Below are 27147 nucleotides of genomic sequence, written 5' to 3'. Positions count from 1 at the left end.
CTTTAAGAATTGCAAAAAGATGAAGAGGAGGAGCAGGGAACTGGGAAGACAATAATTAAAAATAAAAAGTAAGCCCTCTTGCCAGTTGAGTTGTTGGTTGTTTCCAACAAAAGGTTAGAGACCTTTATACTATGACCAACACCAGTATGACCAGTGTAGGCCAGCTGGGAGCAACAGCATTACAGACTTTTGCTACTTCTGCAGATCCATTTTAGGAACAGCTGCTATGCAAGAATACCCTTTGGCAAAAGGCTTTGAGATGCTGAATTGTTTAGCTCCTTGCAGGGCTGGGGAATACATTCTCTCCCACCTGTCACAGAGAAAATCTGGTCAGAAAGGACAAGGAAAGTTGGTTCAGCTGAGGAGACAGTCTCAGTAAAGCTCTTCCCACTTGTCTCTAAATGTGTTATGCCTTGTTCTGGGAACCTGTGTTTTGCTAAGTTCCTTCAGGAGAGCAGAGGCTTGAGCTGGGTAGCATGAGCTTTGGAATAGTTCTTCGTGGCATCTATACATTTGTGCTGCTGCTGTTCTGGTTGGTTTTGGGCAGGTTTGTAAATCCTCAGGGCAGAATCCGTCTAGACAGGATACCTGCCCAGAACAGTCTTCTACAAAGGCTGTATCTGTAGCACATATAAGACAGACATTCACCATGCTGGTGCCACACCGCTTCCTACAGAAATTTCAAGGGGCATTTTCGCCAAAAGAACATAATTTAAAAAAAACCAACCACCAAAATCCAGCCACCAACCTACCTGTGTTTCTTCCAATGAGGCCCCTTTACAGCCTGTCCCAATATTCTCAAACAAAATGGTATCCCTGGAGCTGAACCCAGGGGTCTTCCCTATTTGCACACCCTGTTCCTAAGCCAAGCCATTCACTACTTACATTAAGCCTCTCCCTCCCTTCACTTCAACTCTCCTTCAATCCTTGTCTGTTCGAAAGGAAATCCCTGACCTACACTCTCCAGACACAAGCTTCACCACACATCTGTTGTCAACACCCTACAGGCTGAAAACTCCCAAAGAAACTCTTTGGAGGCAACGCAGCTAAGTGCTGCCCAACTGGAATGGAGTGGGAACTGCTAGGTTACACCTGTGGCACAGCCTGGAACAGCTACCCTCCTGGAAAAAGAAGAGGAACAGCTGGATACATTGCCCAAGCTGAGCATTGAGCAGCCTGTTCTTGGCAATAAGACAAAGCCGGAAAAGTACTGCAAGAGTGTTTTCTGTTATTAACAGGCACCTGGCTAATACTGCACAAGATAGCTAGCTCCCTCTCGGTAATTTCCTGCTGCAGCCACTGAATCCCGTCAGTCAGAGCACTATATGCTCCATTACAAGCTATTTCCTCGCTACATTTGCAATGTCTCCAAAAGCTTTTGCAGAAAGTCCTGATGATCCCTCCTCCTGCCCCCCTCCGCAGACACAATTCCCTCCTAACTCATCTTTCTGGGATCACAAACGGGGAGCGGGTAGGAGGCACACAAAGATTTACTCTTCATAGATAGCACCCTTGCCCTTTCCCCCCCTCCCGGCCCCCTCTCTATCTGGTCCATGCAAACAAACCCCAAGTGGGAAAGAGCGCTCAGAAGAGGCCTGTGTCTGGGCCAGCCGCCTTTCATCCAGAAGATGCCCCTTCCCGTTGGAAAATACAGGCATTGTGTGAAAACATTTTAATATATTCATGCACATTCCTATAGCTTGCAGGAGCGAGTGGGTCCCAGCACCCTCCCCTCCCTGCCTTCCAAATGATTTTCATAGGCAGTGATGCACTGGGAATGCCACCTGTTTTCTCGAATGCCTGCAAGTATGTAAATTGTGGGAATATGCAGGCCAAGGGCTGCGGTTTTATTGTGCTGCAGAAAAGATTTTACTAATTACTTGCCTAAACTCCAAAGCAGTACGCCTGCTTTTTTACAAAGCGGGAGAGCGGGGAAGGTGGGGGTGGTGGGAAGAGGAGAAGGGGAGGCAAAAAAAAAAAAGGGGGGGGGGGGCGGGCGGGGGAAGAGGGTGTAAAGGGAAAGAGGGAGAAGGAGAGGGAGTGCAAGGGATGCATTTCAAAGTTTCTCCAGCAATTGGATGGGGGAGAGCTGGGCCCAATGTGAAATCATAGAGGTCAAAGGTGGGTCTCCCTCCCTTGTGAGAAAGTGGTGAATCAGGACGGTTTATCAAACGATCATTTTCTTTTGAAACTGGGAGGCAGCGGCTGGGACAATTCTGCAGATGTGCTTGATGAGTTCGGGACAAAAATGGGCTGCCTCCTCCCCCCTCTTCCCCCTTTAAGGTCTCCCATCAGGGGTTGCTTCTCCCTCCACTGCTTCCAGGACCCTCCCCTCCCTTCTTCAGTGGTCAGCTGAGACCCCCACCCACTGATCGCCTTTGTATTCCTGGCCTTTGGACACACTGACAGGGCCCTTTATGAGACCCCAATCAAGACCCCCATGTCACAGGTACCTAGTAGAGATACCAGACCCTTTTCAAATGAGGAACAACAAGGAAAATATGCTGGCCCATTGTCCCAGCACAGCACCAAGGGAGATGAAAGGGACAGGCTGCTCCCTCTCCGCAGACTGCCTGCCAATCAACCCCAGTTATTAAGGTCACGATGTGGAAATTCTTTTGACCTACACCTAATCAAAGATGCACCAAGGCCTTTTGAGACAACATAGAGGAAGGTGGGAGGGCAGGCATCCCCCCGCCCTCCCCACCCATAAATACAGTGGAGCTTCCAAACAGAATTTAGCAGGAGTCACCCCTGTTAATGCTGCGGCACACTTGCCCTGAGTAACACTGAGGCAGCCGAGCTGGGCTCCATGCTGGCATCCAGCCTCAGGAGAGCTTAAATAAAAAGCTTTCCTCAATGAAAAGTTAGACCGAGCAACGCTGGAGGTGGCTCAGAAGTCACGATTGAGGACCCTGCGTGACCAGGTACTAAGCATCCTCTTTCCCATTCCTGTCAGCTTTGGTTTGCACAGGCTGTGGGATTCACAGAACATGCTCAGCACCATCCAGTGCTGGGCTCTGAAGAAGAAAAACTTAGTGTGCACGAACCTATGAACCTCCAAAAGCTAAGCACCTGGAAGAGTAGATGAATGCCAGCAGCGCAGAGCAGACATTCTGAATTCCCCTTGCATTATACAGGATGATGATACCAAGATGATGTTGATGGTGGTAGCTCTTAGGACTATGCAGAAATCTCTCAGAGACAGGAGTTAGAACCCACCTGCAGTGTCAGAGCAATCAAATGGGTGGTACAAAACAGTTAGAGCATGGGTCAGATGGGATCAGAGAAGCATATCCCACCACACAGCTCCAGAGCACTTGGAATACAGCAAGGCTACTTGCCACTGAAAAGCTGTTCTGTATCGCTTACTGTCCAAGTCATCACTGTACACTCAGTAACAGAACAGTTAGACACAATACTTCAATCTGACAACAGTGACACAAGACATGACAGACTACAGTCTGTGGCAGTTCACACAAAGAAAAAAAAAATCCAAACCCCAGAAGAGAAACATTTTTGAGCATATATAGGAGGCTTCTGCAAGTGCATGATTTTGAATTAGGTCCTCCAGAAGAACATTATATAAATCATGGCCACCACCAGCACACAAGACCAATTTTGAAGAAACAGAAACTTATGGCACCCCTCTTTGTGCACTGTATCTACCACCATGCAGGGAATGCTCTTCCTGATCCCACTGCCAGCTTGCTACTCTCATCTGGATCGAGCTCTTAGTGAAAGGCAAGTGAATTTGGGGTGCTGGTAGAGTGAAGACATGAACAGTGTGACAGTCACAGCAACCAAGCTGCAAGTTTCATTAAACTAAATACTTCACTCGTGTGTTGGCTCATTTTCCTCTGCCTTGTATCCACTTTTAGCTCACGGAAGACACCAGTGCTACTCAAAGAGTTCCACAACTCCCATCAGAGAGCCTGCAGAAGGTAACAGCCTACCAGTGGTCACCAACCGAGTGGGAAATGAGAAGTAGAAGATTCCAAAAGAGCTTTAGGACAAAGACTCATGTGTTGACATAAATCCTGCTATACTGCTTCTCCACTGCAAACTGTTGCCATTCCTAAAACTGTCTCGTTGTTCCTCTTGCTCTTACACAATTGTTGAAGCAGGTAGAAGACGTTTTTTTCTTCCTGATGCTAAACTAACTAGCTCTTATACCAGAAATTATTTAGCTACAGCAAAGCATGGCCTGGTTTAGACTGTTGTAAGCCAAGATCCAAATACACGCTTCAAACCAGCTATCTCCTCTACCATTACAGTAAGCTGCACTGCTCAGAGCAGACATAACTTCAGTGCTGCAGCACAGACGACAGACGTGAGTTTCTTACTTCAGGGCAATATCCTCCACTATTGTCCTCCTTCCAAATGCCAATAGCAGGCTGAGGACCAGCCTCCTGCTGTCCTCAGTGAATCAACACTCCTTTAGAGGGGCTAGGCCGCTATCTTAGGGCACTACAGCTCCACTTCCCACCTCAGGGCATGAATTTGCATCCTCTCAGTGACACCTCCGGGCTAATCTGGGAGGAGTAACAGTGGAAGGTGAGCCTGGTTAGAGGCATCTGCACCTGGGGCTCTCACCACGCAAGAAAGGTCCATCCCTCTCTGTCCTTCCCCACCCTCAAAAGCAGCCCTTTGAAAGGCAGGGGAGGAAACAGACACCAGTCTAATTGAAGGAGTGAAACCTAGCATCCTCCGCCTCATCTACCTTTGCACTCTGTTTCTGATTCTCTTTGAACTTCTGGTACAGCTTGTCAGGTCGCTGCCCTCCTGAGAGATCAGAAAAAAAAATATGGCAGTGATTACTATTGTACACTGATTTTCAAGGTGGAAAAAGAGAGAGAGAAAACAGTCTCCATGTGTCAGGCTATGAAAGGGCTGCGACTGAAGCCACCTGAAAAACAAACCCTTAATTTAAATGTTAATGAAAGTGCTGAGGAGACATCAGAGGCTTTCGTTTCTCTACAAGGAGCAGAATCACCAGGTCTAGAATTTATGGCCCCCTTCACCTCCCCTCTCCCCTTCTCTGCTCCATCAGCCAGAGAAGTTAGGAAAGGAAAAAAACCCTAATTTTAACATTAACTCCACACTTCCACCCTGGGATGCAATTGCTAAATTATCTGTTGGCAGGACACTGATCAAAGGTGGAAAAACAAAGGCACACTGCACAACCGAGCAAAGGTAAACAGCAGCCAAGGTCTGATGAAGTTACCTTCTCCCCCTGCAAATTTAAAAAGCAAAGAGAAAGCGATCGCAAACTGGAAATAGAAACCTCAAACCATAGGCTGCCAGACCCCTCACGTAAGTTTCTTCTGTCACATCGATTAAACAGACATGGATTCTCCTGTGCAAACAAAGCAGCACAAGAAAGATACTTCCTCCAAGCTTTCAGAGACACATTTTTCCCCTCAAGCAAGGGGAAAGATGAGAAAAAAAACAAATATAAAATTTCAATATTGAATACAGCTCCGCAGGATTAGCAATTGATGTCTGGGTTCTAACTCAGCTACTGCCTCCCAAAACCTGCTCACCTGCCCACAACCACTAGTAAGCCAATTCACACAGTCACAGAAAATATATACATTGCAGTATTGGCCAAAAGTGACAAAAAAGGAAAAACTCAGTCATATAAGCTTTAAAGGGCAAAGGAAAGAAACTGAAGAAAGGTAAGTTGCAGCTTCTCAACCTATAGAAGTGTTTGCATATGTGTTTGTTTCTAGAGTAGAGGGAAAGGACAGGTATGTTCAAAAGTTCACCCATATGAAAAAGACCAAATATAGTCATTATCACACAATTAAAGAAAGTAAAACAAAGTCTTCTTCCTCCCAACATCAAGGGAACAGTCAAGGCACATGGATAAGACACAGGTGTCATTTTAGCTCCAGAGGGGAGAAACTGATACTCATTTCCTGCTCTTCAGCTTTGGGGTGAAAGAGCACCAAGTCAGTTATGACTGTTGCATATATCCAGAAACCCGCATCCAGATCACTCTCTGAGGTCAGTAAGGGATGGTAGTTAACACCAGCCCTAACTCTGCAAGTCCACCCTGGGATCTCACAGTTGAGCAGGTTCTTCCTGCCCCTGCTTAAGAAACAGCTGCAGGTCAGAGTCCCCTCTCAATTATTCAAACCAACCAGGCTCTACAAAGATCCCCAAGGACAGTAGAGCTATTGCTGCCTGCTATTTTGCTGGCAATGCACAAACCAAGAATAAAACCCACTTGTCCCAAGTCCTAGCAGACTCAGAGAGGTTAACTGCACAAAGCGAGGTCAAAACAGAGCACCGCTACAGCCAACAGCTCATCTTGATATGCAGTAGGGGGTACCTGCTGATGAAAGTGGAGCAAGAAATGAAGGTGGGGGGAACATTATCAAACATTTTAACTGCTGCACATTAGGGCTTCAATTGGACAGCTAAAACCACTGCAGTTGCTCTGACTTCATGGGTTGCTTTGCTCTAATGCAATCTGCAAGATCAGACTGTTTCACTTTCACAAAAAGTTCACAGATAACCATTAAAAAGAAGACCACAAAATTAATCATTTTGATTGTTCCAGTGGACGAGAGGTCCATTCAGTCAAGGTGCCTGTCAGTAACCCTTGTCATCTTTTCTTTCCCTTGCAAGTTTTGGGTATGTTTTACAATTTGTCTGAGGTTGTCCACAAAGGCAGTCTCCCCAGATACTACTTCCCCATAATATTCCATGGGAAAGGCAATTAGGTTAACGGAGATTCAAATTAGCACATTAAAATAGAAAGAGTCAGGTCAACTACAAAACTGCATAGAAGAGACAGAGCAAGCCTAGGTTTTTAAATCCAGCTGCTCACAGAACTACTCATCTTCCTTTAACTTAAGCATTCAGTGCAGATAGCTAGTCTTCGGTACAACCTTTCCTCCTCTCTGGAGTACATTTGCACTTCACCAAGGCAACATTTGCAAGGAGAGGTCAAGTACTGTGGTATAGTAACAACACAGTGGGAAAAGGACAGGCTGTCTTTTCAAATACGCACCCAAAGCACATCTCTGCTGCAATAGGGCACATTATGGTTGCCTGATGTTGCCCCGGAATAGCACCAAAGGTTTCCTAGCTCTCTATCTGAAAACCATTTCTTTCCTTGGTTTAAGATCTGACACACTTCAAATACAACATGGGAGGACCAGTTCTCATGACAAGTATTTTAAAATCTAAATAGCAGGTGCCAGACCCAGCAGGAGAAGTCATCTTAAGTTTGAATACTTTTTTAAATCCAACACCAAAGAGTTTCTGAATCCAAGGTTAATAACAAATTTAACATCAAGGTCCACTTTTTTCCTTCCCCTCCAGTTTACAGGTTCTCTATCATTAGGGAAAAAAATTGCAACAGTTTTTTCCCCTAAATAAATGAATGTCTCAGTAGTACAACATGTATCACAACCCTTACATTTCTACAGCCATAAATACCAGGCAATTGGACCTCATTTTCTCTATAAACCTATCCCTCAAATTAAACAGTGTACAGTGGTCACTTCTCTTCCCTGGCTACTGCCATCTCAGGGAATCACAAAGCATGAAGGTGCCACTGCTGCACTAGAAACCCCTGGGTTTGCCTCACTTTGCACATTTGAATTGGTCCACTGCACTCTGGCTTGTCCCCGAGCACACATAAATCACTGCAGTAAACACCAGTAAATGAAAGTTTAACATCTGCATGACGCAGAGTTCAAAAGGCAAATGAACTCAGGGGGAAGGGGATTGCAAGCAGCTATAAGAAACGTGGTTTAGGGTACATGGCCTCTCCAAGTACAGCATTTTACTAATTCATGGCGAAGGACAGCTTTGGACACCAATTAAACCAGTTTCTGGAGCAACCTGGGGCACCCTTATTGTAAGTATCCTCTTTTAAGGATACTCTTCGACTGCTTCTCTAGTCCCAATGTCCCAAGCACACTGACCAGCACCACTATGCAGAAGACCTGCTGAAAATGCCCTTCTCATCCCCACTACCCTGCAGGGCACCGTTAGGGATCATCAAAGCAATGAAGCTCCAATAACAAACATGGATATGAAGACACTTCCATGGCTAAAAGGTTATACAAAGGACTAAGCGCAGTCCTCCACTGCACAGTAAGAAGAAAAGATCTAATACACTTGGTACCCTTTTATCCTACCTAATCTCCCCTACAGTCATTCTATTTGCAGTCCCTCCAAGCAACCAGCCCAGTATCACTACATGAAGAGCAAGGAATCCTCCTTCCTAGCTCAGCACAACTGCAGGAGGATCTCTGTAGTGACACAGGGAAACTGGTCAAATCAAAGCAGAATACCCAAGAGAGATGCCTGAAGCCAGAGGTTCTGCACTTTAAGAGCACAAGTGTCTGAAGTTTAGTTTGGGTGCACAGGCACTGTCCATTAGAGCAGCAGTTCAGCAGAGCAGGACTACAGGAGACACATTAGAAAACCCAGCTGTGCATCAGAAGCGTAAGGGATACTTTCTAAGGAAGCTTCACACAGAGGGAGATATCACTGAAAAGCAAGACGAAAAGTTTCAGTCCTGCCCATTAACAGCTGAGGTTCAGTAGGAATACAACCCTGACTACTCTAGTCTTGGTCCTTTAGTCCTGGCAAGCCTTCACGTCAGGAAACTGCAGCCTCTCCAAAGCACTTCTGAACGGCTAGAGCTAAACGAGCCCTCCTTGCTTCTACCCCACCACATACAACTGCTTTGGCCTGTTCCTGAGCTCTACATGCCCACAGCAGAGAGAGCTGGTAGGATCTCGGCAATGACGGGCCAAAATACTTAGGTGGTTGGAGCCTGATTCTACAGCAGTTCTACACCAGCAGAACTATCTGTTCTTATGGAGAGGCTCTCAGTTTACACCAGCACAAGTGAGAAAGGAAAATTGAGAGGACACGTCGAATGTTTAGGAGGAAGTGGAGGTTATAGGCCACGTTCAGCCTCACTGAGGAACAAATGCATCCAAGTGCTGGCAAGAAGGATGGGGATCACAAAGGAGGGAAAGCTTTACACACAAGTGCATAGGTAACGGATAGGGATGAAATATGGGCTCTTGCAAGTAAAACGGAAACCACAGAGCTCCCCAAAGCAGACCTTGCCAGAAACCAGATATTATCTTTTTGATACTCACCCTCATTAGACAGTAAGCAATAAAACCTATTAGTGAAAAATTCATCTCCCCTGCCCCTTGCCCTGGCCCTCCCCCACCACATGCCCTCCTGCTCTGATCCTCTCTCTCTTCTAGGATAGCTGTGATTTGTTCTGAGAAGCGACAGGTTTATAGGTTAGCCGACACCTTCTCTCTGTGGAATTTTAATTAACTTCTCCCATCGTCAATATGTTAAGGAGCAGGGTTCCCATTATACGGGGTCAGCAGCGTGTTTCAGGCCCTGCTATATCAGCCGTCAAATTGAAGAATTAATGACGTGGCTAATTGGCTCTAATTCTCCACACCCCCCCTCCCTAAAATATGGAGGGGTAAGGGGGGGAGTTAGGGTGGGCTAGCAGGGGAGGCTGGTACAGTCCACAGTCTCATAAAAAAAAAAAAAAAAGTGGAGTGCACAATTTAAACCCACTTGTTCATGGGGTAGCTGTTCTACCACCTCCCATTTATCACCCTGCAGGGAGGAAAGCGGGGGTGGGGAGATTGTGGGTAAATATTGTGACAGAGAGTGTGCACAAGCGTGCACACCAGGGAGAGGGACACACTGTCCTGACAAGAGGCCACCTCAGTAGGTCATCACTTAGGAGTAGGAAGCAGCATGCCACTGGGCTCTAACCAGCCCCAGTGCTAGAGCCAGAGCTGCTAGAAAAGGGGCCCTTGCAGCACCGAAGACAGCAAAGGGCTTCTATCTAACATCTTGCAGCAGCATTAACACACACGGCACTTCTTTAAAAATGCTATCCGTCTCAAACACTCAGAGCAATGGGACAAGGGAACAGCAAAATCATAGCAGGCCTCAAGGGTCATTTCCCTGATAATGCCATTAGCTCCATACCACTAAGTTCCTGCTGCCTGCAAAACAAGCTTGGAAATCTAATGAGGACAGCAGTTGTGGGAAGTATTTTGGTTTTGCACAAGCCTAAAATTGACTAGTTGCAGACATCAGATGAGCAGCAACAACAGCTCTTATTCCCCCCTTCCTTGAGGAAGGATCTCTCTCGCATGCAGAAGACCAGCTTAACAGTGAACCAAAGAGACAGACCGTTCGCTGCTGGTCAGTGTAAGATTTAACAGTGAGAATTGAAGTTTCTCAGATTTTCATTTCCTCAAGAACAGGAGCACTTTGAAAAACACCCTGGAAAACACTGGAGTAGGTACTGCCTTTGCCCCCCATGCTAAAGTTGAAGTTATAGCATTACACCTGCACTGGAAGCACAGGGCAAGACAGGCTGGAAAACCTCATCCCTGAACTCCACTTCCACGTTTCCCAGTTCAGCATGCTCAAGGAAAACTAAGCCTTGACCACTGCACACAGCTCCCAGGCAGGGACCTTTTTACTTGGCATCTCTTTTGCCAGAGAATGAGAATATAAGTTAGCACCTTTTCAGTACAAAAAACCTCAAGAGGCTCTGGCTCATTGCTTCTAATTAGCAAGATCTACTTCACTCTGCAATTAAGAACCATCAGGTCCCACCTGAGACAGTAACAGGAACACAGGGCCATTTTCACAGCCTCTCTCTGAGTGGATCACTCCACTGCTATAGGGAACAAAGACCACACACTCTTTCCTAAGCTCCTGCTGCAGGCACAAGCACCCGATTAGCCTCCACCCAAATCAAGTCCCTGAACTGTCACACTGGTGCCTCAGAGATTTGTGGACGCACAGCCTATCCAACCCCTTTACTTCTCTCTGTTGGAAACTGGGAATAAAGAGATCTGTTACCTTAATAATGGGCTGATAGCAATGGACCACACTCGATCCTCTGTCTGCACTGTATGTAGACACTGCCCAACTCTGCCCGCGGACAGGGACCAAACCTAAAGAGAGAGATGCACGTTATGCCACATCACCCAGAAGGTGCAGAAGGTAGGACGTACGCTGCTAATGTGCCAGAAGAGCTGCCAAAACTGCCATGCTCACCTTTCCTGGGATCCTCTCCCTGAATTCCCATTACTTATTTTTGAGGAGCAGAGCCTTCAATCACTGGCAGAAACAAGCACTTGTTACACAAAGTTACACAAAGATTCAGCTTATGACTATGACCTTCCATTCCACTGGTAATAGAGAAAGCACCCCCATCACCACATACTCTGTAGGGCAGCATTCAACACTGAGACTTCCCATCTTCTGTAGTTAAATAAACAAAAAGTAGGATTTGTTCAAATCTCTGCTGCTCTCTTGAACATTGTGGGAAGTCTTGGTAGCATCCCTGAAAAATTTCCGCTCATATTATCTATAAAATTAATCATTCACTATCCTGTAAAATAGCTTTTTATAAACCCATCCCCTTTTGATCAAGTTTCCCAAGTGTGCCCCAGACTATTTCCAAATAGGCCCCCCTTGCTCACTCACAATGTGAGAGAACCTCTTCCCTCCCTCATCAGTGCATACACGCACATACCCTTCCACCAGTTCACCACACCCCCCTCTTTGTTTCTGGGTCCTAATAAAGCCCCCCAGATTCTTGCTGGGGCCCTGCTTGTGGTCCCCATTTTCTCCACCTTGTCTTCATTCTTGGCCCACAGAACCTGAGCTCTGTAACCAACCCCCAGTGTTTCACTTCAAGACTTCAAAGCTGGGAGTGCCCTATTTGTTTGTTTGTTGATAATGCCCAGGATTGCAGGCTATTCTTGTCAGCGGGGAATTTAGCACCTAGTGTCAGCAAAAGCAGCAGAAAAGCTTAACTCTTTTAAGGCATCCCTATCTCCTACAGGTTAAAAATATTGCTCAGAGGACACTATCTGGTGCCTATCACACAGGAATGTACATTAGCAGCTCTTCAGGGCTTAGTCCTAATCAACACTCAGCAGAGCCCTCAATAGCTTACACACTTAGAGTCCCTTTAAAAGGCTGGTAGGGATTCCCTTCCATCCTCCAAGAGTCTCATTCACACAAACAAGGCAGCCTACAAAAGAGATGATAAAAAAAAAAAAAAAAAAAAAAGAGGTGAACATCTCTAAAGCCTGTGCTGTGGGGAGCACTGGGTGGGCAAGATCTCACACTAGCTCCAAGAAAAACAGCCTTAAATTCCCCTCTGGCCTTCAGGAATTTGTTCTCAAGGTCGGGGAGGTCTGTCCTCTGGCTACCAGGGAGGCTGCAAGAAGCCACTTCCCCAGCAAAGGGGCTCCACGGAACGGAGAGGAGCAGTCCTGCATAAGCATGAGACAAAGCAGCATCAAGGACTTGCTCCCAGGAGGCAAAGAGCATCCCAACAGCACCCTTTGCATCTGAACACTGCTCTACTTCAGAGTGATTTTACCCAGGAGTACACCCATACAGAGGGACCAACAAGAACAGATAAGGCCATGCTGCTCAGCATGCTCACACTTCCCTATAAAACCTTGAAAGACACATTTAGGTCTTTCTTTGCCCCAGCTTCCCTTCTTGCAAAACAGGAATAGCAGTTTTCTCCCTCTTGATTCCATTAATACTCTACGGTATGTACCAGTGACCAATAATATCCATCAGCCTAGCCTAAGCAACAGCCAAAGCTTTCATCATACAGCGACCACTTCCAACAATGAAATGTGGTTATGAAGATGCTACAAGTACTGCTGTCACGCTAGCAGGACAAGGGTGAAACATCTGTGTGGAGTTTCCTAAACTACTGAAACAGAGCTGGTTACGTATAGCTCAGGAGAACAACTCTCCAGGTCCATGTAGGAATACAGCACTGCTAACCAGATCCAGAAGGACAAAAATTAACAAGGTCCTGCCTCAAAAAGAAATAATCAGAAATTATGTGAAAGGATTCAGTGGTGCCAACTGAAAAGAATAGAGAGTAAACAGTATCCATAGTCTAACTTCACTTGTGGTTTGCAAACCAAGAACCATAAAAAAAAACACCCAACACACACACGCCAAAAAAAAGCCCCACAAGCCACAAATAAACAAACCATAACCAGACAGATTTGGAAAAGACCTTATGCTGTCCCTTGAAGACAGTGAATATACAACAGAGAGCACGTAAAGCAGCACTGCACCAGAAAGCAAGGACGTGCTTGAGATACATATGGGAAGTTTCAGACTAACTGGCATGGATCTCTACTAAAGTGTTAAGACAGATGTACCGTGAAGGAAGCAGAACATCAGCTGCTGCCTTCTGCACTTCCTAGTTTAAACCAGCAGCTGATGTTGTAAAATATTGCCAAATCTTTTCCTTAAAAGCTTGGCACAGCAAGCATCTTTTCAAAGACCTGAGCCTACGCCAAGATACCCAGCACTCCTCCTGCACACGCACAAGACAGGGCTCGCAACAGTTCTGCTGACACAAACATTCATGGCACGAGACTTCTGAGGTCACCTCTGCAGCAGCACCACAGCTACTGGAACATCACTGCTCACCTTCGCTGTTCTGTCCCGGGAGCCACTGACGATGAGGCCACCTTGGAAGTCCACACAGTTCACCTCCTGTTCATGTGCGGAGAACTTGGCGCTGTAGGAGCCACGGATCTTGTGAAGGACAATATTTCCATCTCTGAAAAACAAATCCCCAGGCAGAGAGCCTTTATCAGCCGCATCTCCCTTAGACACACACCTTCCATAAGTGCTTAGGAGTGCCACAAAAAGACCTGGACTGATCTCATGAGAACTGAAATTCATGCAGCACTATTAACCCTCCACTCCTCACACATCACCTGTTCTCCTGCAATCCCACATCTGGCCAGTCAGAGCCAATCTGCTGCACTTGAAAATCTTCCTGGCTGACTTTCCACCCGCCACTTTGTGTTAAGCTGCAGAAACTAGCAAAGCAGCCATTCCTCCTCCTACTGCACTGAGCTTGCCAGAATCCTGGCTGGATGCTAAATGGCTGGAGTAAGGGAACTAGCTGGAGTACAGGTCATTCTCATCCATGTCCAAGCCTCAGCTTTTCATTCATTTCAGAGCTGCTGCGCAGGGTGTTGTGCTTTGAATTAACTACAAAGACATTTAGACTTTTTTCAACCAATACAGTTACTGGAATTTTAAATGCATGCCTTCATTTTCACCTGAATTTTGGGCTACAGTTCACAGGGGAGAGTCTCAAGATATCCAGGGCAGGCAGCCATCCTTGCATCTCCCAATTCTGTGCTTAAGTGTTCTGTATATTAATAGTGAAAACATATTTATAAATAACAGTTCTGTTATTTGCTGTAATCAAAAAAGGCTAGTCAAATGCAAATATAACTGAAGAAGGGCGCATGTGCCAGAAGGCTTGTCAGTTTTCCTCCTCTTCACAATTGTGTCGGTAGGACTAATAAACATATACTTGTCTCTAGAAAGCTTTACGCACCACTGCAGTCCAGTTAACCAGCAATTCTGAACATCAGAACACAGCCTGGCTACCTCAATTCTAACAGGGAAAGAAATGAAAACTGCACATCAGTCAGGATTACTTGATCAGTCAATCCTGATACAACAATCCTGTGGACAGCCACACAGGTTCAAAAGAGAAAAGGACACTTTATAAGGTCAACAGCACGAGACTCAGCTCCTCCGCTGCTGTAGTAGCAGCTTTGTCGGGACAAAACCAAATCATAAGAAAGGAAGCAGCAGCAGTTGAACACAGCCAAGCACAAGGACACTTTGTAGATCGACCCCTCTGCTCTGGGCTGGAGTTACACAAAACCTTTCCAACTTCACTGCCATACTCCCTGGGCTCTTTCATTCGCCCAACTTACCCCCCTCCACTGACGATGTGGGAGTTGACAAGAACAAAGCGACACACATCCTCCTGGTGGCCAGAGAAGATAGCTTGAGGGTGACACTGCAAACCCGTGCTGCCTGCACAGAGGCGGTAAGCCTGGATGTTCTCCGCTTGAGACAGGTAGAGATACTCGCCATCCAGCTCCAACCAGGGCATCAAACTGCAAACAGACAGCAAGTTGTGGGGTGCAGGAGTGGGGAGAACAAACCAAACCAAAACAACCTCACACACAAAAAGAAAAAAGATTGCATATGTAAACACACCAACAAAAGCAAATGCCCACTCAGGAAACTGTCAAGTTCAAGCTGCTGGTCACATGCGAAAGCAGGGCTTAATATAGTAGCACAGCTAAGTGAAGCTTCTCCAGCAACATACAAAACAGATCACATTGTTGGCATTTTTCTAACCAAGAACTGAGGAAAAGGAAGCATGGAATCTCTGAAGGAGAAGATGGATAAAAGATGAGTAGTGAGTTTAGATAGGAAATACTTCAGGCTCTCTGACACCTCTTCAAGAGCCCTGCACTTCTTAAGAAACTAGACTACCAGGTATTTGTAAGCTATGCCAAGCATTTCTAACAGAGCCTTCAATACGAGGCTCTTGGTACAGTCTTGATCCTGTACGTTATTTGCTGATGTCTAGCAGAGACCACAAAGCTGCCACTGTTTCACATGCATCTGAGCAGGGGAGCAGGCATGTCAGATAACACAGGTCTTCTTACAGACAGAAAGTCCTCCACTTCCTGCATTCTCTGTATAGCGATAGGTAAAGCAGCAGGGTAAGCCTGAGGCTATCCAAGAACTGTGTGCTCATCATGCTGAGAAGGTATTTTTCTACATTCACACCTCTTGCACAGCTGAGCCAAAAGCAACTGCAGAGCAACCTCTTGATTTCTGTTGCCGGTCTTTCAGAAGAGCCCATACACCCTTTCCGCCCCTTGCTACCTATGAGACAGTGGCAGGTTCCTACAGACAGGTTCCAAGCCAAGAGCAGCAGACTGTTAAAGAAGCTGTTCCAAAGTATTTTGAAGGCTGAAGTTACAAGTGGACAACATGCTTCACTTCCTGGGAGACCAAAAGGAGACTCTCAAGAAAAGTCTGAATCAAGTCTGTCATCACAAGAAGTTTATTTATTCTTGAAACAAAACCGAAATCCAGAAAACAGAACAGGCTACAATGCACACACTTAGCCAGTGAGCTCTTTGCTCAAGATCTCACTTCTGTGTAGCCACCACAGAATCAGCAAATAGGCCTTCTAGACATGGCAAGGCCAGATAAAGAGAGACATGGGGCTTGTGTCCTATCAGGCATGGATGCATGAAATTGTCTCCACCCTGCAGACATTGCTGAGTGCACCAATACCCATGCAAAAGTTGAATAAAACCAGAGCCTTTCCAAAGAGCAGCCTTTCAGTTTTCAAACTATTCAGGAACAAACTGTTTTGAAAGCAGAGTGCCTTCTCATAAAAACCTGTCTCCTTTTTTCCAGATTATTCATCCTCAGAGTCATGATTTTCTGCGTCAGCAGAGCCATTACGCACGGCCACACCTCATAACATCACAATGAGGAACTAGAAACATGCAAGAGGACTAGATTGCTTATTAGATAGAAGTTTCCTGCTTGCCTGCATTCAACTCCAGCAACAGGCTGTTAGTCACATGGACAAAGCAGTTGAGCACAGGTTACAACGTTCATCTGGGACTTGATCATATGCATGGAAAAAATAGGAGGCATCTTTGGAGCAGCAGCTTTGTTTTAGGTGGGCTTTGATTTCCCCTTCCTTCCTTCACTCCTACGCAGTCCTCTAAAAGCAAGTGAATATCCAGCTTACCTAGACTACAGCCAGTTTCTATGGCTCTCCTCCTGTTGCAGTTTAGCTTTTTACTTTTTTCTATGGCTTTTTCATAAGGAGAAGTAACAAATTTGAAGTAGGATAAATGAAAATTAGAGGATGCCATTTGGATGGTGGCCTCATTAAATCAGTCCTTGCCTTTTTATTTGGGAAGCTGGTTTAGTAATGATCTCTAACATCCACAGAGCCTTCACAGATGGTTGCAAGCACTTCAAAGGCAGGTATACAACCTGCACCAAAAACCACTCTGCTCATTACAGCTGTTCCCAGGACTTTAGACAAGCACCGGCACACTATCCACCACTTCAATCTACACAGCACAAAAAGGCATGAAAGCTCAGCAGAAGGTCCCTTGTTCTTCAGTAGCTAACAAACCATAGTCTTTCTCATTTTTCCGTTGGTCTGAAAATTTAGGTGTGCTGTTCAGACAAGAGATCTATCTTATGCTTTGCTTTGAAAGCTGAGTGCACCTTTTTAAGCAAGAGCAAGAATTTAACAACAATCTCCTCTCATTAATGTCAAATATACTTATTTCTTTAGTGAAGGAGAGAAGCGTAAGGTAGGAGAATGGAAGCAGCATAAGGTAGAAGAACAGCAAGTAGCATTTCAGATTTTTAGATTTGTACATCCAAATCAGGGGCCAGAATAAAGCACAGGACACAAACTAAGCATTCTGAGGGGACAGAAGTCTACATCTGGGATCAAGGTATGCTCATTTTAAGAAAAGGACAGAAAACAGGACAGAAAAATGGTATACAGCAACAGATAGGAACACAACAGTTCGAAGTCTGTAGTAAAGATTGCTAAACCCAACTAGAACTGCAGAGATCAGAACAATGACAAATTCAAGCTCTTACTAAGAAAGGAACTCTCGACTCTGTGAGTGAATCCCTAGGGCAAGACAGCAACTCCAGTCACCCCACATCCAGCTAGCTAGCAACACCCAAAACAGGCTAGTGACATTATTTGTAAGACCCCGTGGATCACAAGGAGCAGGAAACATCTCACTTCAGGGCACAGACACAAACCCAAGGCCCCACAGCAGCTGACACAGAACGAAGTAGAAGAGAAAGGAGCCACTTGCTTGCATTTCCATTTCAGGACTATCTCTCTCCTGCAGCGTCCGTGCTTCCAGTTCTGAGATACTTTCACCCTTTCCTTCACTGGAATGCCAGCTGCTCTGCAGACAGAGGAAGAGAGATGAGATTAGCAGTCAGGACTGATGCTATATGGACAACAAATACACTCAAGCTGGTCACAGGTATGCTCTCACTGGTTCCACAAATGATGGAATGGCAAACACTGATGGTGCCTGAGCCACGCTGGAGCAAGCACATTTGTGAGAGTTGACAGAAAAGGAACACTGGGCAGAGTGGGCGCTTATGAGCATAGAAAGCTTTCAGTTTTCATAAAGATAATCCCTGATGGTCACTAGTGTGCAAGCCTTAAATCTGATCCAGGCCTGATCTAGTATGCTGAATGCAACACAGGTTCAGACAAAATGTAATCAAAACAAAGTGACATGGAAAGAAACTACCAGAACAACCAGAGAAACAGGACATCACTCTTCTAACAGAGACTAAAGACAGCCAGTTAAGGTAAGGGAACACCATACAAGAACAGATGGAGGAAACACTAGTCAGGAGAACACAAACTAGAAGCCAGAAGAGTGTGCCTAGCCAGAAGACTAGTAAAGAAACTGCTCCAGATCCTCACCTGCCTGACAATCATAACCAGATAAAATAATTAGAAGTCAAGATACATTCAAACTAAAAATAAAATTCATCTGTACAACCACCCAATGCACACACACCCCAAGATGGCCTATCTTTTCCAGCAGCTCACCAAAGGATAGAGAATTCCACCACATTGATGGAAAATTCTCTACTTACAGTCAGATAAAGTTACTACAAGAGAGACTATAGTTCATAAGCAGTTTCTGGAATACAAATCAAAATTATTGGGACGAGCTGAGACAAGCCAAGATCAACACAGCTCAAAGGTGACAAAAGGTAGGTACCACAGAGACCTGGGACCAAGATCTCTTCAGAGTCTACATGAACACAACCAGCTCAAACAGCTGTTCAACATCTGTTTCGCTTTAATGATCCAGAGTTGATTAAAGAGGGGTGAAAAAGGCAGCTTTAGCTCCCATCTTTCTCATACCATAAACTTAATTATTCAATATCCTTGGTGGGGCTGCTTAGGTAGAAAAGATCAGAAAAGTACAAACAAGAAACTCTGAAGTTACCCTTTGGAACTAGGGGTTGTGAATCACTTACTAGATTAAAAGAGTTTATCCCCTTTTCATGCATTTCCCAACAGCCAGTGTTCCCAGGTGCATAGGATGAAGGGAAGATCCTCAAGAGATGGAGACTGGTGCCAGATCAGAACCAGTTCCCTCCTCCTATCCCTACCGTGCCCCCAACTCGCTTCCAAAAAGGGGGATTTTTGGGTGCTCTGTCATTTTTCAAACAAAGATTAGCTCCCTGTAAATAAACATCTCCTGAGGTTGTTAATGGGTGTAGGAATCTCTAACCTGGCCCTGGGGCCTGGCCAGATTCTCATTTTCCCAGCCTTCCTTCCATAGCCTCAGGCTCCTTTTTTTCTGCTCACCCTTCCCTCCCCTTTTCTATGCTTTCCGGCACTTAGTCACCATTATAATTTGACTGCATTCCTGGGCATGTGACCCATTTTAAACAAAAACAGAAGCCGCACACAGAAAAGCTTTTCGTTCCCTAGAAAGCTTTGCAACTCTAAGTTTATGATCAGTAGAGCCACATCAAATAAAACTGAATTTTGGAAGCCACAAGTTCTTCATTTCTCCTAACCCTTAAAAAAAACCCGCTGAAACCGAACAACAAACTATACAGTTAGCTTAGGCTGCAAGAAAAGGAATTATTTTTTTAAAGGAAGCACTTGCAGGAACTTACGGGGCCAGATAGTGTCTGAGATGAGGAATGCGCAGCACTGAAAAGTCAGGTCAGGTCCAGCAGCCTCCTCATTGCTTATTACTCTCCCAGACAGAGTTCAGGCTCTCCGCCTACATCCAGTTCCATTCATTACTCCAAAACACTTCTCCCCACACTCAACCCTCGGTTAAGTTCTCCCTACGTACAGATTTTAAGTCACCAGCTTGCACAGTGATGGAAAACGCACTCACGCCACAACCCCCTCCCCAACACATACTAGCCCAACCAGACATCCTGAGCTCAATGCACAAACCCTACTAAGACTAGATGTAATTTCCAAGGCTCTGAAAAAGGTGAATCCAAGGTCAAAAAAAGCAGCTTCCACCTTACAGTGCTGGTCACTTTTCTAGTTAGGGGAAGGCCTTGATCCTCCTGCAGCTGAACGAGGAATTTCAGAAGTCACACATTGGCTTGGCCCAGAGTACCATTACTGCAGTTACTCCTGTAACAGACACCTCATTCCTTCACACAAATCAACAGTTCCTGTCCAGAAGTGTCAAGGGTGGGCAAGAAGGACTATATGGGAGAGGTCTAGTGGGGTTGGAGGCTGGAGGAGGCATGGCATGTGGGTATGTGTTTGTTTTACCATTGATATATTATTTATCCAGCCTGCCACCCCCATATAGCAATTCTGGATGCAGCTAATTTAAACATGTCTTAGAAGCATCCACCTTCTATTTCCGAGACATTTTATTTATTCAAAATAGAGGCAAGAAAGGGGACAGAACATACAGAGGCCATGAGAAAGTGGATGTAGAAATTGGACTGATACATCCCTCCCTTTTGCCAATACCAGGGCAGCAACGACTGAACTGCAATGATTTTCAAGTGTTGGTCAGAGACATCTGATCCCCTATACCAGAAGGGAAGTTAAATCAAGTTCAGTGATGGAATCAAGTGCTGAGATAATTTGATTTGCTTCCACAAAAGCACCCCACAAAGTAAGTCCCAGAACACACAGAAAAAGGCAATGAGCATCACTTCAATGCACAAGAGCAGTTTTCAAATCTTAGAAAGTTAAAGAGGGATCAACATATAAACTTAATAATTTGATAAAAAAGATCCTTTTCTCCCCTACAAAGACTATTTTGCTTCAATCATGATCAACACACTTTCTATACATGCAAATCTTTAAGTATTGTTCCATGATGACCAAGACAATCAACAGACACCACACATCCACACTGAGTGGTTGACTTAACCAAGTACCTCTCAGTTCAGCAACCGAATTGATCATCCAAAGATTCAGGAGACTAAACCATCTTATGAGGACAAATGCCATGTAAAATGCTGTGGAAGGACCACTGTTCATCAGCCAATGAATACCTTGACTTTTCTTAGTATGCAATCTAGCAAAACAGTAAAACACACACTTAAAATTCACTGCATGCTTAACTGCTCTGTGAAATCAAGATCTTCGCATTCAAGTTCCCAGAGAAACCACCCAGCAGTGAAGACTGCTGAAGGCTGACTCGCTGAGGAAGGACTGCTATTTTTACCAGGACCTACAGAGTCTTGCATCAGAAAGCAAGTGAAGTACAGCCCAGCATCCAAGAAGGATGACAGGAAACACAGGATGAAGGAACCAGTGAAAACTGAATGTGAAAACTCCACAAAATTCAAACAAATGTTCTTGAAGCCCAGAGTCCATTATTTCACCACTGCTACTAAGGTGTCAGTTACCAACAGCTGATAAAGTTACATGATTCAGAACATGCAAGGCTATCTTTTTTATTAGCTACTTAATCCAAAAAGCTCTCTATCAGGATCCCAAGCCATAAAGTGCAATACAAGACCTGAGCTAACGCATGTTTCCAATTGCATGCACTTTTGATGGAAGCTCCCTTTATAAAGACTTTGTTACAGTAAGAAAGAAAAGCTGAATATTTCTTACAGCCTGAGAGTTCCACGATAAAAGCCATCCCAAGCAATCAATTATAAAGGATTTTTCATTTCCCCCTTCCGACCTCACCCCACCCTACAAAAAAGTTGAAGTATTTTGCTCAAACTATGGATTTCCTCTCTTTCTTGGCAGAGTTACCAAAAGAAATGTAATATTCCTTCTGGAAGCCACTTCCCAGCTGCTGAAGTGAGAGACTGGGACTATCCCCCTACAGCACCGCTGACCTAGGTGACCTCAGCTACCATGTCAGTTGCTGGCCTGGGCCCCAAAAGAACACAATGAAAGAATCACTCAGCCAGAGACTAAGCACATCTCCTCCAAAAGCTTCACCTCCAACAGTTTTTGCCTTCAGTGATCCCTTCCCCAGCCAAAGTCCTTTGCCACCAGAAATGGTATTTCTGCAATAGCAAGAGCTTCTGTACTTTATTTCATCCTGGGGATATTTCTACTGGCCATCCACAATGTCAGCACGTGCCAAAGAAGATACCACCATGTTATACTGTATATTTTCCCAGCTGCATGGGGCATCCTAACCCACCCAAGTCCTTCACACTTTGCTACATTTAAGCGCTGAAGAGCTCATTTGGAAATGCAGGTTAGCAGAGACCTGCTGAGACAGAATCTCTCCTGTGGACAAAAATCTGCTGTCTGTATGAAAGCCATCACCAGCCGGCCTCAGGCCTGACTGGAAGGGTCACACAGAGGAACAAATAGGTCACAGTGGCTAAGCCCCACTTTCAACCTTGGCCCTGTGGCAGGGATGGCTAACACAGGGACCAACTGCACTTATTTGTGTAATCAGGACACACCTGTTGAGTGGCAGGGTTTCGGTGCAGTTACAAGTCATGGGCCACCAACAGACAGCTGAGACAGAAGAGCTATTTATGTCAGGAGCTCCTGTTGCTGTCCTCAACAAGTCGGCTGGCTTTCAAAATGTCTCTTCCAGGGCAAAAATTCCACCTGAATTCCTTTAGCACATGACCCTTATTTAGCTTACCGCCAGGTTCAGTCTGTCTTCTGTGCTCCCCCCCTTCCTATTTGACACAGTTTCAAGTAACTCCGAGATGCAAGAGAGCTCTGCAGTGTGTTCTCTCACTGTTCCTTGCCTCCTCTAGTGTGTCTGCACTATCTCAGTCAGATGTTAGCAGGCTGTGCAGGTTTACCGCTCCACCTCACAGCTCTCATTAACGATTCACCTGCATGAAGAAGCCAGAGACTCTAATAAGAGCCAGACCTGCAGGCAAATTTCTGTACACACAAAGACACACACCTTCACATAGGCTTTCCAAAAAACCAGCATCACCAACACTGAGCCAGACCACCCTGCCAATCGAACGCCGTCTCAAGTAATTGCAATGGGATCGTGGCTAGAAACTACAGGGTTTGGCCTCTCTCAGGGACTCATGCAGGCTGTTTGGAGATGAAATCTGGGCTGCTTCAAAAAATGCATAGCCCCAGGAAGATCTAAGAAAACCTGCAGCTGCTCAATAGTTGTCATGTATATTCTGATTTGAAAGCATAGACCGTCAGGGTAGTATTTGCATAGCTAGTTCACTGATGCAGGTTACAGGTATAATAGCAACAAGCACAGCACACATTTTTTTAAGCCCTGAAGTACATAAAATTCTTCTTCCACTTTGAACTCATGGATATTTTAAGGGAAGGTTAGGCAAGCCTGAAAGAACTCTTATGAAGAATTTCAGGTTCCCAGAACAAGAAGCAGTTTTGAAATTATGGAGCTGTCCTGGCAGATCTGTCCTGCCCAGAACAGTTTAAGACAGAATAAGAACAAATCTAATAGGAGCTTCTAAAAACTACTGACTTTTTCAGCACAAAGCAATAGCTGTGTGCCCTCTTCCAGGCTTTTGCCGTTATTGCAATATCCTCCCCAGAGTATTCTCCTCTGCATCATCTGCACCAGTTCATTGCCTACTTAATTTCTGACTTAAAGTAATGAAACTTCAGTAAAACAAGTTTTAAAAGATGAAGGAAACTGAAGCAGCTTTACAGGCATTCACACTCCCTCCCCCTCCAGTACTGAAGGCAGAGGTCTCCTATGATTGCTGCAGTTTGCATTTAGATTTGACTCACATAGATTGGCCATTTCCTGCTCCTGCAGGTGTATATATTTTTTCCAAGACCTGGAGAAAACCCACAGTGCTTACACAAGCTCTTAAATACTCAGAGATGATAAATTCATCTATTAATTAATCTGTTTCTTTGAACTGGAGAATATGCCATGATCCTAGCAGGCATAACAAGAGACAGGGAGAGAGAAAACACACAGTGGAACATTTCTGTATTTTGACAACAGCTATTAATATATTACAAAGAGCACATTGTCAAGCTATTTAGGTTGCAACTTTTAACTTGCCCTCTAAAATTCCTTTGTAACAAAGAGGAAATAAGTTTAGCCCAGCTGCAACTTCAGTCCTTTCTTCCATGCTTTAAATAAAGAATCACCTTGCAATGAGCTCTTTGCCTCTCCGATTTCTGCAGTCCAAGGTGGTCCAGCAGGCAGGCACTGGATGAAGGCTCAAAGCACCCTCTGCTATTCCTGGCTCTGACACTGACCTGCTGCACAGGGGGCAGCTTGGTTGACATCTCTGTACCTCTGCTTCCCCTCCCAGCCCTTGTTTACCCTGGCTATTTAGGCAGCAAGCTGGTCAGGGCAGAGACTGCTCTTGCTGGGCCTGTACAACAGCTGGCAAAACAGACACAGGCTATGAGACAACTGTAATATCACTATACGCGCCAAAAAACCCAAGGGCTTTGCACTACTGCTCAGCTACAGTTTAGCTGCAGAAAGTCTTCTTAAGCCTCAACTTTTCCGTGATATGCTGCCATGCAATTTTTGGAGCAAAAATGTTCCTTACACCTTATATCACAAAGACAGTGCTCAACTCTTGCTTCAGCTGCTCCTTTGACTGAGTGAAGCAAAAATCTTCAGCACAGGGACTACCTTTTTACCATCTCCCTGACAAGGTCTTGTTGTACTACAGGTCTATAAGTAAAATTAACATGACTACACAGAAAAAGTGGCAGCCTGGCATAGAGAGAGTTGTAGCACAGGTGCCAAGAACCACATCCATCCACACTTCCGTGACAGTGACACAATGTTCTATTAAACATTTACTTATTGTCGATTTAAAGAAGAAACAGCACATTTTTAACACTAAGAACGTGCTTTAAGAATCCTTCCAAGTCAGGCCCTGCTGCCCCTAACATACAGTAATTCACACTGATGCGAACCTAGTGATTTCTCCCCAGCCTTGCTCCCGAAGGAATTAAGTGTACAGAAACACCGCTCAAAGAAAACTTCCTTCTTTCTCTGCAAGTGCATGACTGAATTAATACCTTAAATACTTAATTTACATCTGCAGCTCCCAATTAGCTGAACCTACCAGAGAGGGCAAATATGAGAGACTGTCAGTGTTGTGAATGTGCCTTTCAGCAGCACAGCTAATGTCTGTCATTTAGTCCACATCTTCCTTTGAAAACATTAGCAACTCAATTTAACATTGTTCAAGCCTATGTACATGCCCTGAGATAGCCACAGCTGGCAACTTTTAAAGGTACACAGTCAGTATGAGAAGTAGATCATTTTTAAAAATTAAATCAAATTGTTTCAGGTATACTAAAACTTCTCTTTTCCATGCCACTAACAGCTAGGGTTTTGCAACCAGTTTCTTATAAATGTTCTCTCTTCCCTGTTTCGGCATAAAGAAGCTTTACAAGCAAGCTGCCCGAGCGAACAGTTGTTTCACATACAAACTAAAGCCTGTTCCCTCTGATCTTCTTGTTACAATTATCTGAAGATATACCTAACAGAAACAACATTTTAAAGAAATGGTGTCATTTTCAAGTTAATCACCCTTTTAAAAAATGGGGAAGTGGAGGCAGGGGTGTAAGTTTCAGTTATCTTACACTCTAGGCTCAAATTTATCTCTATTTACAAAGCATTAACAGATGGCTTATCAAAAGCCATTTAACAGCAGAAATGATCAAACTATTCTGAGACTTTTTTTTTGTTATTGTTGTTTTAAACAGTAAATACTCCCTAGACTAGTTTTTAACTTATGCCAGCCTCCCAGGGACCATCAGTTTAAGATCTAATGTCAGAACCATGCACGCTATTTCATTAAGTACATTTACGATAAATGGTTCCAGCCTTTTCTTTCTCAATAGTGGACAGTATTGAATGAAAACCTCTTACAAGCAAAACCCAATGTTTGTCTCATGCAACATTATCCAGAATGTGCAATAGAAGCTTCAGCTCTTGAGCAAGTCAAAGCCAAGCTTGACAAACTCAAGATTTACTCCATATCACTAAGAAAGCACAGTTATCAAGAAGGCCCAGCTATCCATCATCTTCATCACCATTCTATTTACCCAGTGATATTTCAGCTTAAATACCTACTCAGCTCAAATTTAACTTTCAGTGAGCAACCTACCAGGTTTCTACTTAGAATTACTATCAGGAAGAAAGACTGTGAGCCCAGAAGCTTACCTCAACCCCCTCCCCAACTTGCATCAGTTAGTCAAATAAAATACAACCTCTCTCTGCAAGTCTTACTCCCTCAATTGCAAGAGCAGCAATCTTGGAGACATGCATGACAAGCAAGTGGTATGGAGGAGACATGGCTATTTAAAACCTTTACCACAAAGCCTATTAAAACTCTTCAGCTAAGTAAATTTTACAGCTGTACCACAACTCAATGTATACACTCATGCTGGTTCTTCTGGAGCCATACAGATACCCAGACCTCCTGGTACTGTGGTAGGCCCTTGTCTTTTATCTGTTGCCAGAACTGTCTACCCTACTGGAGCAAAACTCCTGCAACTGCCCCCAGATGCTGGATCTCCACACAGGGAAAACAAGTGCTTGGCTTTCAGGTATTCTCCATAAGACCTGGCATGCTATTTCAAAGAACTGAAAATTGTCTGAGCCTTCCATGAAGTTAAAAGCAATTAAAGGATTCATCCTCCAGATATATCTCAATGTTCCTGCATAACCAGCTTGTAATGTCACTTGGTATGTTACCCATCATTGACCTCCACAGGACCAGGGCAATGCCGACCAATACTAAAAGCAGCACTCAGTACCAGAGCTGTTTAAAGAAAACCTGAAAATAGGACTCGGCAAAAAAGCACATCCTAGAATTACTAAAAAAAACCAAAACCCACAACCCTGCTCACAGCAAACCTAACAGCATTGAAATCCCTGGGAGCTTATGATACTCAAGCAGCCTTCCCTTCACTTAAACCCTCTGACCTAGCAAACTTCTTCTGTAGCTGTTTATAGACCTGCATTCCTCTGCAGGGGGAAGTGGTGGTCCTTACATACGCTGCACCTGCTCTGTACACCTGATCCCTCCTGCAACTGAAGCAGCATAGTATCACCTTATTCTTAATGAAAAATAGAGAACTTCATTTCCTTAGGAGGCAAAATCATATATCACAGTAGAGACAGTCCAATGCACAACCATTCTGCAGTACAACCTGCTGACTTCCAAGGGAACCATGCTTAACTTAAAAGCTGGAAAGACTGAATGGGTTGA

At 44.8% G+C, this 27147-nt stretch overlaps 1 protein-coding gene across 3 annotated transcripts in view; it reads right to left on the bottom strand.

Moving 5' to 3' along the window:
* Positions 1–27147, bottom strand: part of FBXW4 (F-box and WD repeat domain containing 4) — a 62317-nt gene that overhangs the window by 33274 nt on the left and 1896 nt on the right. For 2 of the 3 annotated variants that reach the window (XM_055795529.1, XM_005239028.4), the window contains exons 2-5: positions 17796–17891; positions 14835–15020; positions 13519–13651; positions 10897–10991 (exon numbers count right to left, since the gene is read on the bottom strand). In XM_055795529.1, the coding sequence (XP_055651504.1) occupies positions 10897–10991; positions 13519–13651; positions 14835–15020; positions 17796–17891 (510 nt within the window). The remainder of the gene's footprint in view (positions 1–10896; positions 10992–13518; positions 13652–14834; positions 15021–17795; positions 17892–27147) is intronic. The other variant, XM_055795534.1, reaches the window with a different exon arrangement.

Source organism: Falco peregrinus, chromosome 1 (genome assembly GCF_023634155.1).
Source record: "Falco peregrinus isolate bFalPer1 chromosome 1, bFalPer1.pri, whole genome shotgun sequence".
Classification (NCBI taxonomy): domain Eukaryota; kingdom Metazoa; phylum Chordata; class Aves; order Falconiformes; family Falconidae; genus Falco; species Falco peregrinus.
This window is presented reverse-complemented; position numbering and strand designations above follow the sequence as displayed.